Source organism: Macaca fascicularis, chromosome 8 (assembly GCF_037993035.2).
Source record: "Macaca fascicularis isolate 582-1 chromosome 8, T2T-MFA8v1.1".
Taxonomy (NCBI): Eukaryota; Metazoa; Chordata; class Mammalia; order Primates; family Cercopithecidae; genus Macaca; species Macaca fascicularis.
In genome coordinates this window covers 81935251-81948159 of record NC_088382.1, presented here as the reverse complement: position 1 = coordinate 81948159, position 12909 = coordinate 81935251, and the positions used below count along the sequence as shown (strand labels likewise).

Below are 12909 nucleotides of genomic sequence, written 5' to 3'. Positions count from 1 at the left end.
CTCAACCGTCCATTGCTGGAGTTCCCTGAACCGGGCCACGCTGCCTTCCCCCGCCCCGCAACCCCCCTCGCCCCCTGTCTCTCGGGGCCAACAGAGTATCTGATGCTTGCTACCATGACATGCTCACTGCCCCAGCTTCCAAAATGACCACTTTGAACATCCTCTTTATTCCCTTTTTGCCTTAGTGACCCTTTCCAGCTAAGTGTTGTGAGAAAAGCTATTGATCAAAATAGTCAATGATAAAAAATAAAGTCTTAATATTCCTATGAGGCATTTCCATTTTAAAACATTAACTCGGTATATGGAAAATGTCAGGTAGACAGCAATGGCTCAGTGAGTTATTCTTTGTACCCAACCCTTGGATTCTTTTCTTTATTGGTTTCTCCAAATGCATTACCTCCTTCAACTAAATCATAGCAAGCTGTGCAACTGATTCTTGTCTTACACACCCGGAACAGATGCTGGTGGGAAAAGAGTGCAAAGGTGAAGTCAAACACCTGTATCCTCCAGCAAGTCATACTCATGGACTCATGATGTGGTTAAGTTCAATATAATCCTTCCAAGGAATTCCACTCCAGGGATGGAATTGATGGCAACCTGCCATACCCATTGGAAGTTTTGGGGGGACCTTTCATGGTTCCTCAACGTCATCATGTCCACTCTGCCTGGCCCTAAACTCAGCCCACCATAGCCCCTAGGTCAGACAGTCCACAAACCGTTACTGAGTGCACCTCTATGCCAGGTCCTAGATCCACGGGGGTCTTGGGCTAAGTGCTGGATATGAGCAGGTGAATACGACAATCCAGGGCCTTCAGGAAGCACAGTCTGTCAAAGCAAAAGACTGTCAAAGCTACGTTCTGTCCTGTGCAAGGTATAATCAGCCTTAGAAAGAAGGTTTCTTGCTTTCTAGCCTTGTTAACTTGAACTTACCGCCAACAGTTTCAGAGGCTCCCTTCTCTGCACATAAAAGTAGAACCAGCCTCTTCGATTGAGAGGGAACGCCTTTTATTCTACACAATTGACACTTAATGAAGAGCAGTCCTATAAATATAAGTCTCTCATACAAAGCTGGGGACAAACAAACTTGCACCAGTCAGCAGTGGCTTACGTTTAACCTGACCTTTTTATTAACCACCTTTAAACACCAAAGCGTGAGGAGGATCAATATTATTATCCACAGGAAACGAGACCTGATATTCACAGGGACTTAATCTAGTCCCTCAAACCAGTGCTAGGATTTAGCTATTTTCCCAAATGTTTGGAACGAGAAGTTTTGTTAAAAACTTTATTTCCAAATCAAAGAGGCCCCCAGAAGAAGGTGCACGTGGTGGGAAAGACAGGTCCATACGATTTTAGTTAGAAAAAACTCCTGAAAACTAAAAATCTTTCCAATGTACACAGTCATTCTCTCTTCCTCTCTCTTTACCGCCCCCCCACTCCACACACACACTCACATACACGGTTGGGGGGCAGGGCAAGGGGGCTCTTAGTGTGTTTATTGTAACAAATTCCCTGCATCCACCCCGACCTGACACGCTTACTCTGGGAGCGCGCTGCTGCAGCTGCAGGACAGCGGGACGGGCGAGTCACTTTGTCCCTGCAGGGGCGAGTCCAAAGCAGACGCGGCGCCGCCGCCCTCTTTGCGAAGGAGGTCTGGGTTTCTACCTCCTCTCCGCGCCCCGCCTGCTTCCTGCACTACAAAAGTAGCGCGGTACTCGGAACTCCTTCCAGAAGTTGTCCGGCGCTCCGGCGGAGGGACTTTTTCGCTGCCTTTGAGCTGCAACGCTGGAGAGCTCGAGTTCGCGCAGAACCCAGCGCCTAGCTGGCTGACAGAGCACTCTCGCCTCAGGTGCCCGCGCGCGTGTTGAGCAGCTGCACCAGGTGGCGTCCGGGGTGGGGTCAATGAAGCGCAGCCTGAGGAAGATGTGGCGCCCTGGAGAAAAGAAGGCGTCCCAGGGTGTTGTCTATGAGGATGTGCAGGACGACACCGACGATTGCAAGGAAACGCTTAAGGTACCCTGGGCGCTCGCGGGTCGGGAGGGGTTCCGACGTCCGGGCGGGGGTGGGCTGGAGGTTTCCTTGCGGGCACTTGGTTTGGAGAAAGCGTGGGGTGGCCAGGAGGTTGCAAGCTTTGGGATGTGTTCACAGCCCAAGAGGAGACCCCACTCATGACGCGCCTACACAGCGCCCGCTTTATCAATTTTTTTTTTTTTTTTTTTTTTTTTTTTTTTTTTTTTTTTTTTTTTTTTTGCTTGTTTGTCCAACCGAATTCTTGCTCCTGGACTGGCTACTGTAGTCCGGGGAAACCTACTCAAAAAGTACCTGTATCATCTGGCACAAGATTGGGCAGCTGCCTAAAATCAGGACAATTTGGAATGTGTGCCGTTTCACTTGGACCTTTCCGTAGATTTTATTTAGAACCAAACAGCCGAATGACTGTATCTAGTAGTCGCTGGATAACTATTTAAGAGTTTTGGTGGTTGACAAGCCTTCTGCTCTAACAGAGTGAAACAGAGAAACCTATTATCTGCACATAAAGCGTTGCAGAACATGTCCCCAATAAAACAGAGGCAGGAGTGGCAAATTCCTTCTCCAGGGGGTAGGAGCTTCAGGAAACGCTGTGGAGGAGGTGACCTTTTGAAGACGGGTGGGTGGCCTGGGGCTCTAGGATGGGCACTTATATTACCTATGCAGTTCTCGGACCTGAAGGCAGCACTAGCTACTACCTGATGGCATAGTCTAAGGGATAAAGGCTGTTGGGTGCTCAGAGTCCACCACTGGATTTCATCAGATTGTCAGCAGGAGAAAGGGGCTCTTTTAAAAGGTTGAGACATCATTAAAAATGTCTCTCCAAACCCTCATCACAAATCTCTTTCGACAGTTAGACCATGTTAACAGTTTCTTATGTATATTCCAGGTTAAAAAAAAAATGCTTACACAAAAACACACATGCTAATAGATCTTGTTTTATTTGCAAAGTTATGAACTCACAGATTTCCACTCTGATTTACTCACAAAATGTATTTTAGAATACATTTCAAATCGGCACTTGTAGATTTACCTCATGTTTTTACCAGCTTCTTAATATTCCACTGTATGAATAGATCATGATTTATTTAACCAGTCTTGCACTAATGGACACTTAGGCTGTTTTGTATGTAACAAAATAGCTTTGTTTTGCTATTACACATGTGACAGAGTATGTCTGTGACTTCTCTGTCTGTCCCTTGGTACTTTTATGGATATGTCTGTATGTTAAAGTCCTAGCAGGGTCAAGAGGTACTACAGCTTTAATTTTGGTAGAAATTGACAAATTGCTGTCTAAACAGGTTGCAGGAATTTGCACTATTGCCAATTGTGTGTGTAAGTCAGGCATGTATAGTTAATCACACACACCAAGTAGCCAGGCCTCCCAAGGTGAGTCTGTTGACATGTCCAGTTTGGCCACAGACATTTTTTGTACTTCTTAATGTTAGCATGATAACTGTGGCCTTTTGGCTTACTCCAGAGAACTGAGTCATGAATAGATTTCAACCACTGGAATAGTATCTTTACAATTAATATGGTACAGGGGGAAATTTTAAATTTCTGAAATCACCCATGTGGTTTTATTTTCTAGAGATATTTGCTGAAGAATTTCTTAGCAGCAAGTCTCAAAATTATTTGTCTTCGTGTTTCTAATTGTCTTTATTTAGATTTATCGCCTACATAGAGCAACTTATGTTTTTTTAAGCCTTTTAGAAGCTACATTAGTTTGTAGATGGAGAGATTATATATTTTATTTCATTAGCTGTGGTAGTTCCATATCATTTTGTAAAAATCTCAGTAGTTGTACTCATTACAAAGAAACATATGTAATACTGTAAAGGGCTTTTTGAACTCTAGAGGGTTTTTGGTGGTTTCCAAATTTAGAAGAAAAGCTGTATAACATATTTTCTCCAGCACATACACAGTATCTCAGGAACACTAACAAAACTGAAGGATCACAGAAAACTTACAAGGTGAGAAATGTGGACAAAGAACCACTGGACTGATGCTTTTAGCCTTTTCCAATTATTTTCTTTCAAGATAGTGAATACTTTAGCGTTTGACCTTCCAATTGTTCTCTCTCACCTTAGTTTCCAACCTTTTGGCCACATTGCTACTTATATGTATTTCATTAAAGCAACCTAAAAAAGATGTATTTGATATCTCTGTTTTAAAGCGTTTAGTTAGAATTAGGTTATCTAAAAGTGATCTAGTCTATTATGTTCTGAATCTAATCATACAGTTCAGATTCCAAAGGAATCTGAAGTGACCCTGTGACAACGTGAAACTACATTAAATGAATATATATTTTGTCTAAATGACATCCTTGGCTGACTTTCAGAACTTTAAAAAATCTCTTCAAAGCCTGACAACGTCAGGTACTGATTGAGATGATCTAGTACATCTGATATGCTCATGTAAAGTATTTAGATGCTGTTTTGTCATTGTGAATTCAGTAATACCTTGTGAGCACCTGAACCTAGTACTCCCTCTAAGGAGTGTGGAATTGGGTTTGTGTTGACAGCACATTGCTGAACAGACATCCTAAACTGCTCTTTCTGGCACTAGGGAGTGGGCAGCATAATCCCTTTATTATGCAAAGAGCATATCAAATTCAAGTACCAAAATACTTCCAAATAGATTTAGGTCAACACTTTCTTTGATAGGATAAGACATGGAAAAAGTCCCTATTTCTGCAAGAAGCCCATTTTAAATTTTACTGAATATGTGTAAATTTGGAAGTGGTTGGATGCTTATTGTCATATCCTGTAGTCACTAAAGCTATATGTAGCTTATATGAAAAAAAGTAACACATCTCAATTTAAGAGACTACCATAGGAAAGTGATTTGTTAGGTACTATTCTGTAATAACAGAGGCAAAAACTAAAGGTCAAACATTTAAGAAATTAAGTTTTATTATTCCAACCTAACATTTGCTGAATAAATCCTAATATTCTAAATATTTTCTTAGTTGTATTAAAGATACATTAAATACCTTAATACTTCATTTTCATTGATAGCTTTTATTTTCAGTAGTGAGAAATGCTCTAGTTATCCTTAAAATAAAAAACTGGAGTTTGGATATATATTATGTGGCATATGTGACTAGTTATGGTCAAAGGTAGAATTAAAGCAAGTACCTGAATCATTTGTTTGGGGAAGATTTCTGCATTTCCTTCACAACGAGGAAGAAAGGCCTTTATTTCTAAGCATATATGAATGAGTTCAGGATTAAAAAATATATTTCATATATTGATCAATCTTGGGGCATTTTCTCAAACCTTCTTTGTGTATGTAAACATTTTGTGTATTTCAAGAAAAATATTTACCTCATTATAAGCATGATAGATAGTTTTGGATAATAATAAGTTCTTTCAGGCTATAAAATGGTTATAGCTATCAATTTTGCTTATGCTTGTTTGGTGTAACGGTGTTTAAATACCTCTAGGTGGTTTTTGAAGGAAGTGCATATGGATTACAAAACTATAATAAACAAAAGAAATTAAAAAGATGTGATGATATGGACACCTTCTTCTTGCATTATGCCGCAGCAGAAGGCCAAATTGAGCTAATGGAGAAGATCACCAGAGATTCCTCTTTGGAAGGTAACAAAATATTACAATGCATCTTCCGGAAATCGTTCATCCCATTCAATTCACTAGAAAGAATGGAATGAAGTGATTTTTAAGGGCAATTAGTGCCAGTTATAAAGAGCCTATATATTTCACTTAGAATTGTGAGTTTTCCTACACACCAGGACTCCTCAACTTCTTCTACTGAAATATAGCTAAGCATATTGCAGAGATCTAGGACACCCCACAACAAGCACAGATTTCATTTGAGTTTTTAGATAGATTGTAAGAATGCGTGTACATTTTACATACTCTTTTATACTATTTCCATTGAGGTTATTTTACATTTAAATTATCATCATTAAATAAAATTGACACCTCAAGAAGGTGTACCATGCTCCTACAGTGATGTTTTCCAGGTGCCAGCCTTGTACACTCTACCTTGTTTAAGAAATTCAACTGCAGGGCCGGGCGCGGTGGCTCAAGCCTGTAATCCCAGCACTTTGGGAGCCCGAGACGGGCGGATCACGAGGTCAGGAGATCGAGATCATCCTGGCTAACACGGTGAAACCCCGTCTCTACTAAAAAAATACAAAAAACTAGCTGGGCGAGGTGGCGGGCGTCTATAGTCCCAGCTACTTGGGAGGCTGAGGCAGGAGAATGGCGTAAACCCGGGAGGCGGAGCTTGCAGTGAGCTGAGATCTGGCCACTGCACTCCAGCCTGGGCGACAGAGCAAGATTCCGTCTCAAAAAAAAAAAAAAAGGAAAAGAAATTCAACTGCAGACAATGAAGGAGGTGGATACCACAGAGATGAAGGCAGTGAAGTGGTATGATAAGACCTTTGCTATATAAGATAATTCTGTCAATATTGTGGAAGATGGATTAGAAGTGGAAGCCAAACTAAAAAGCTATTTTGATAGCAAAGAGAGAATAAGAGTTTGCCAGGGTTGTGCAGCTACAAAAACGAGACAGGGAGAGGTTCAAGAGATATTAGTGTAAAGTCAATAGTGCTCAACAGCAGAGTAAATGGGAAGAGAAAGAGGCAGGGAGTTAGAACTGACTTTGAAATTCTTAAATTTAGGAGATTAGGCTAATAATATAATCATCCCCCAAAAGGAGGAATATGAGACAACAGAAAGGAAGTGAGTGCGAAGGTGTGAGATTTGGTCACAGTGAGTTTGAAGGGTCCAGGGGACATCCTCTTGGAAATATCCAGCACACAACAGAAATGCAGAAGGAAAGGGGCTGCCCTACAGGAGCATGATTGCACAGGAAGTCGCTGAGACAGTGGAAATGTGTGAAAATCCTTTAGGGGATCACAAAACGGCTAGCAAAGGTAGCTAAGAGTAGAGTACCAACATCAAGAGACAGATGGCAGAGCAAAAGCCAGAAAAAGATGAAGATAGTGAAAATACACATGTCGTGGGTGAAGTTACTGGAATAGAAGAGTTAGAAGGAGCCCTTGCCACAAAGAGATCAAGTATGAAGGAGATCAAGATAAAGCCTCTACATTAGAAGGCCCCAGTGACCTCTATAAAAATAAAAATGATTTCTGAAAAGTGATGAGGATAAAAGCCAAATTCAAGTTATTTAATTAGTGAATGGGAGTTTGTAAGTATAGATCCCTGTTTAAGTTTGGTGCCAAATGGAATGATGAATGGAGTGCTTCTTCTTGATCAGACAGAACGGTCAAGAGATGTGTGTGTGTGTGTGTGTGTGTGTGTGTTATTTAGAATGAAACACTTAGATGAATGAAAGGAAATGGCGGAGAGACACATTTTAAAAAGGAGAGAAACAGAAAACATGGCTGTATGGTTCCAAGTACCATGTATCATAGATAGTCCCCAAATCATATTTTTGAGCAAATACTTTTTCTCCTTTCCTGGACATAAAGATATACTGTCACCAATTTACAAGGTTGATAAAGCAGTCAGCCATGTCTATTTTAGAATAGCTATAGGACTTTGCAGGATGAAAGGACATATTACTTATATGCTGAGCTCACGGGGTACATAGTGCCATATATCCTATCGTAGAAATACATGGAAACCACTTGTGGCATCAGGGTCTGAAGCTCAAATTCTAGTCTTGTGGTTTATTAGTGGTGTGTTGTATTTCTCATTAACATTTTCTGAACCATTGCTACAGGCCAGGCACTCTGCTGTGATCTTTAGAGACATGATTTAATATTATTGTCCCAGTAACATTGCAACATCACAGAGTCTCTCTGTCTCTGTCTCTCTCTCTCTCTCTCTCTCTCTCTCTCTCTCTCTGATTCTCTTTCTCTCTGTCTCTCTCTCTCCTCCTGTGTATGTGTGTAGGTATATGAATATATGCTTTTTCAAATTTTTTTTTTACCAAGTTTGAATACAAGAAAGCTGAGGTTCAGAGAAGTGTGGTAACTGTCATACCTCCTTACTAGCTCTGTGATGTTGGCAAGACTTTTAACCTCTCTGAATCTCAACATCTTCCTCCTTCTGAACATTAGTCATGGTGTTACTTTGCAGGCTATTGGAGGCTTGAATGAAATAATGGTCATGTGAACTTAGCAGAGTGCCTAGAACATGGTTCTTGCTTTTATATAATCCCAATATCTTATTACAATCCCAAAACTCATATAGATAAAAACATGTAGCAATAGGAGGATCTATTTCTTATTAATGCTACCCATAGAAATTTCACTCAATTGAGAAAGTCAGTCTCGTGCTACTATATATTCCCACTAGGTGCCCATTAAATGTTTCATTAGGACTGAAGCTGTGTTTTTAGTTTCCATTAAAAGATGGAGCTGATGTCAGTTGCACTTGGCACTGCGTTTGGAGTGGATAGGCACTCAGGAAGTGTTGAATACAGTCTAAGCAAAATTTAATCCACATTTTGGTTTCTTTTTCTAGTACTGAATGAAATGGATGATTATGGAAATACCCCTCTGCATTGTGCTGTAGAAAAAAACCAAATTGAAAGTGTTAAGTTTCTTCTCAGCAGAGGAGCAAACCCAAACCTCCGAAACTTCAACATGATGGCGCCCCTCCACTTAGCTGTGCAGGGCACGCACAACGAGGTGATGAAGGTAAGGCTACTGGCCGGCTCCAGTGGGCCTGACTGGCAGCACAGGTGCTGGGACCCAGATCCAGCTCTCTCTGCCTGCACCAGGATGAGCACCTTCTAAGCTTCCATGGCAAACAAAATGTAATTATTACATTTGCTTTTCTTCTCAGTAACTAATGATGATGATTAGTTCTGACTTTATTGAATAGTTCTTATTCATCAGGCATTTTCGTAAGAGCTTTATGTGTGTTTGTTTATTAAATTCTTATCTAAGCAAACCCACTATGAAGTAATTCTACTAGAATTCTTATTTCATAGCTGAGTACACTGAGGTGCCAAAAGAATTTGAATAACTTGCCTAACGTCACACCACAAGTAAAACTGCAAGACCAAAGAAGTTTATTTTCATCTTTATATTTTCAGGTTTAGGCTTCATTACTTTTACCTGACTGTTTTAATGATTAAAAGGAGGAAGGTAATGAGAGACTCAGTGAAAACAGAAAACATAATTATGATTCACTATTTTTATTAGAATGGATGGCCTGTCAGACAGATTAGTTAGCAGAAGACATAAGGATACCACTGGGAAACATCTTATTGGTTTTCAAGGTGTAAGAGTAAGTTCAGTCAAATAGAGGAAAGCCTGGAAAAATGCTAAAGGGTAAGAATTAGGCCATGGTTTGTAAACTACATCTCAGAGTCTCTCAAACACCCTAGAACACAAACATGCTTAAAGGATGAAGAATGCAATTTACAAATGGAGCATGTTCCAGAAATTCATTTCTAAGGTAGGCTATTTGGAACTTATAATAAGTTTTCTGGTAGAAACAATATCCAAAGAGTTCCATGAGTTTCAGGCTCCATTTAGCCCAGGAAACTTTCTCTCAGCCCTCTGAAACTTTGGCTCCTTTAAGTCTGGCATAAAAGGTAGGAGAGAGCCACTTTCTGCTTTTGTACTGTACCTTGTATGTGGCTCTATTAAAATTCTTAACATGTGATATTGGAATCAAATGTTCATGTGCTTTTCTTCCCAACTGGCTAATTATCCTTGAGGGAGGAGCTGTGTCTTACTAATTCAGGTGTCTCTTATTCCTCAGTACTGTGCTGGTAAATGATGGCTGTTGAATGAATGAATGAATGAATGAATGAATGCATGAACAAACGAGTAAATGGGAGTTCTGACTGACTGAGAAGGGGAGATCAGAAGTCTCAGTACCTATGAGATGGGTCAGGGTGGCTCCCTGAAGAGGTTACTAGAAAGTTCTCTGGCAACAAGCTGTTATTTTTTATTCATTATTCATGAGTCAAGTGCTGTTTCTATATCATCTGGATTGGGTCACTAGTGACTGCAGGGACTCCTGCAGAGATATCAAATATTTCCTCATGGAGCTCTTGCTCCCTCTGAAGGCTCTTTTCAAGAACACATGCCTATTAACTTAATTAATATTGGCCCTGAAAGTGTGGTTTGGGAATTGAAGGCAGGTAACTTTTGAAGGACTGTTGTTAATTAGAAACAGAAATCTCCAGACCAACGAATACAGAAAGGTAGGTATCACATAGAAATAGAAAATAAAGCTCCTAACTGATTCGTAAACTTTGTTATGGACATAAAACAAATTTTCCTGGTGACACAAGAGCAAGCAGAAAAATAGAGTTCTAAGTAAAACCGACTCTCCTTTACTTGGTCTTACCAACCTCAACTATGTGTAAAAATATTTTCAGACTCCTCTGGCTCACCAGAGATGACAGGAATAGAAGGAGGAGAAGGTGTTTTGGAATGTCTCCCCTCATGCTTGCAAACAGCAATCCTCTCTACCTGCCTCTCCCAGTTATGCCCATGTTCCAGCCTGTACCCACCCAGCCCCTGCCAGTTTAGAAGCTGCTCTGTGGACTGCTCCACTGACCTTCCCTTAAACCTTCCTCTGCTGCCTATAATAGTTGTAAAGTAAAAAAACTGTCATCCACGCATCACTTCAAGTTCTTGCACAATTATTTATGGTATGCATAATATTCCCTGGGACACATTGGCCTGGGGATTAGGGGGTGGTTTTGTCTCTCAGTGGCCTGCAGGCCTTAGTCCTTGGGGCTTTACTTCAAAGTATCCAGTTGTTTGACCCTTCCATGAGGCTTTCCAGATTCTCAACAAAGGGACCTGTGGAGAGCTCACCTCCGAACCTTCCAGACCTGCCTGGTCATGACTGAATTTGAAGTAGCTGCACAGTTTAGTTGCTCTCTCTGGGATCCCTGCCACATATAATTTAACACAGCTATACATTTATGATCTGTGATTCTAAGAGGGCAAAGAGAGAAAACCCTCTTCTTGTAGACTTTGGTGGGCTATTTTCTATATGAATCTAGAGCTGCTTAAGAACAGAATGCAATGGTGCCTAAAGTCCATGGAAGGAATCTTATGTTCTCATTTCCCTTACTCTGTCAATCATTTCTCCACATATTCTTATGTACTAAAATCTGAGTTTAATTTTCTTTTATGAGCAGAGCTAATTAATAAATCCAATTTATTTGCTGACACTCACAAGAGATATATTCTGTTAACAAGAGGCTCTGGTAGGAGGTTGCATACTTTTTTCAAAGAAATGAAGGTTTTTAAGAAACAGCTTATTTAATAAATTCTTTTAACATTATTTAATTATAAGGACATGTCATCATTTATCATAGTCTTTCTGCAAGACGAAAAGCCTCTAGTAGGCCAATTCAAGATGTGATAAGACGTTTATATGAGATAATTTTGTTACATTGAATGTAAAAGAAAGACTAGTCAAAGATCTATAGATGCTTGGGCAGTAATCAGATGGCAGTCAGTCAGGTGAGGAGGTAACAGGTCTTCAATGAAATTTCATCAGAAAAATTACTTGACCATTTTATAAGGATGCTAATTTCTTACATTGTAGAGAAAGTTTCCATTCCAGGACAAGTTTGAATTAATTGGGTTATGCCACACAAAACTCTGTTTTCTTTACTAAAGAGAATAGAGTTTCCACTGACATTTCCTAAAATTCTTACAATCCAGGTAAAAGAAAAATAACTGGAAGAGAAAAAAAAAATCCCTTCCTGCCTTTCTCCCTCCCTCCTTCTTTCTCTCTGTTTTACTCTCTTCCTTCTTCCCTAACTCTCTTCCCCTCCACCATGAACACATTCTAATGGCTCCACACATTTATTTTCCTGAAAATATTAGTTAACATAATTTTACTTAATACAAGTCGGAAGTATTAAGTGAAGCTATGATAACTAGTATCTATAATTCTTATTTTATTTACAATTCCAGAACTCAGTATTGCCTTGATTGTTGTGACATTGAAATCATGATTATTTCATCCAATGGGGAAATTAATTAGTACCCACAATGTGCAAGATTTTGTGCCAGATTGTGTGAGAGAAGGATGAATAAAAGATAAACAGACATGGTCACTGGCATTTGAAAACTGAAACTCTAGTGGAAGGCAAGTACCTTATTTGGAAATTTGCAAGAATTTTGACAATTATTCCCCCCTTTTTGCAGGTCTTGCTTGAACACAGAACTATTGATATTAATTTGGAAGGAGAAAATGGAAACACAGCTGTGATCATTGCGTGCACCACAAATAATAGTGAAGCACTGCAGATTTTGGTTTGTATATTTGTCATATCTTTCTGCTTTCTTTATCTTTTCATGAATACAACATGGATTATTATTATTTATAAAAGCTCTTAAGTTTTTCTCCTTAGAAAAATATAAAATACAAAAACTAGGTCAGAAAAAAGTTGTTCTATGTGTTTTTGTGTATGTACTCCCCCCTTAAGAGGATCTGATATTGCTTATAGAAGACTAATAGTAAAGCAGTAAAGAAAATTATGAGAAAATCAAAGTGAAAAGAAAATATAGGCAGGAAAAGTTGAGATGAAGCTGGTGGTCAGGCTAGAATGCAAAATACAAAGTATAATGGCCTGAATGTTATAAAGATGGATCAAATGTATGATTATGAGCTTCTGAATAGTCAAAGGAAAGATGAATATAGTCAGTTGCAGACTTATTTGGCCCATAAGAGAAAAATCAAAGGAAACACAGCTCCCATGACCTGAAGACCCTGTCACTGGGTCTCAAAACAGAGCCCTGTGTGATGTAATGGCAAAGGTTCTTAGCCACAGGCCTGAGAGTAGAGCCAGCCTTCTCTCTGGTGAGGCTTCCTGGCATGGTCCAGTGAAGCGATGGAGATGCTTGTCTACATGACTTCCTCCTGCTTCTGGCAGTGCTCCATCTGAGTG

The 12909-nt window shown here is 39.9% G+C and overlaps 1 protein-coding gene across 1 annotated transcript in view; it reads left to right on the top strand.

Moving 5' to 3' along the window:
- Nucleotides 1-1729: 1729 nt before the first annotated feature.
- TRPA1 (transient receptor potential cation channel subfamily A member 1) overlaps nt 1730-12909 on the top strand; it is a 54323-nt gene continuing 43143 nt past the window's right edge. Inside the window, exons 1-4 of the mRNA XM_005563522.5 lie at nt 1730-2013; nt 5477-5633; nt 8496-8671; nt 12167-12274. Coding sequence (XP_005563579.2) covers nt 1903-2013; nt 5477-5633; nt 8496-8671; nt 12167-12274 — 552 coding nt within the window. The 5' untranslated portion in view covers nt 1730-1902. The remainder of the gene's footprint in view (nt 2014-5476; nt 5634-8495; nt 8672-12166; nt 12275-12909) is intronic.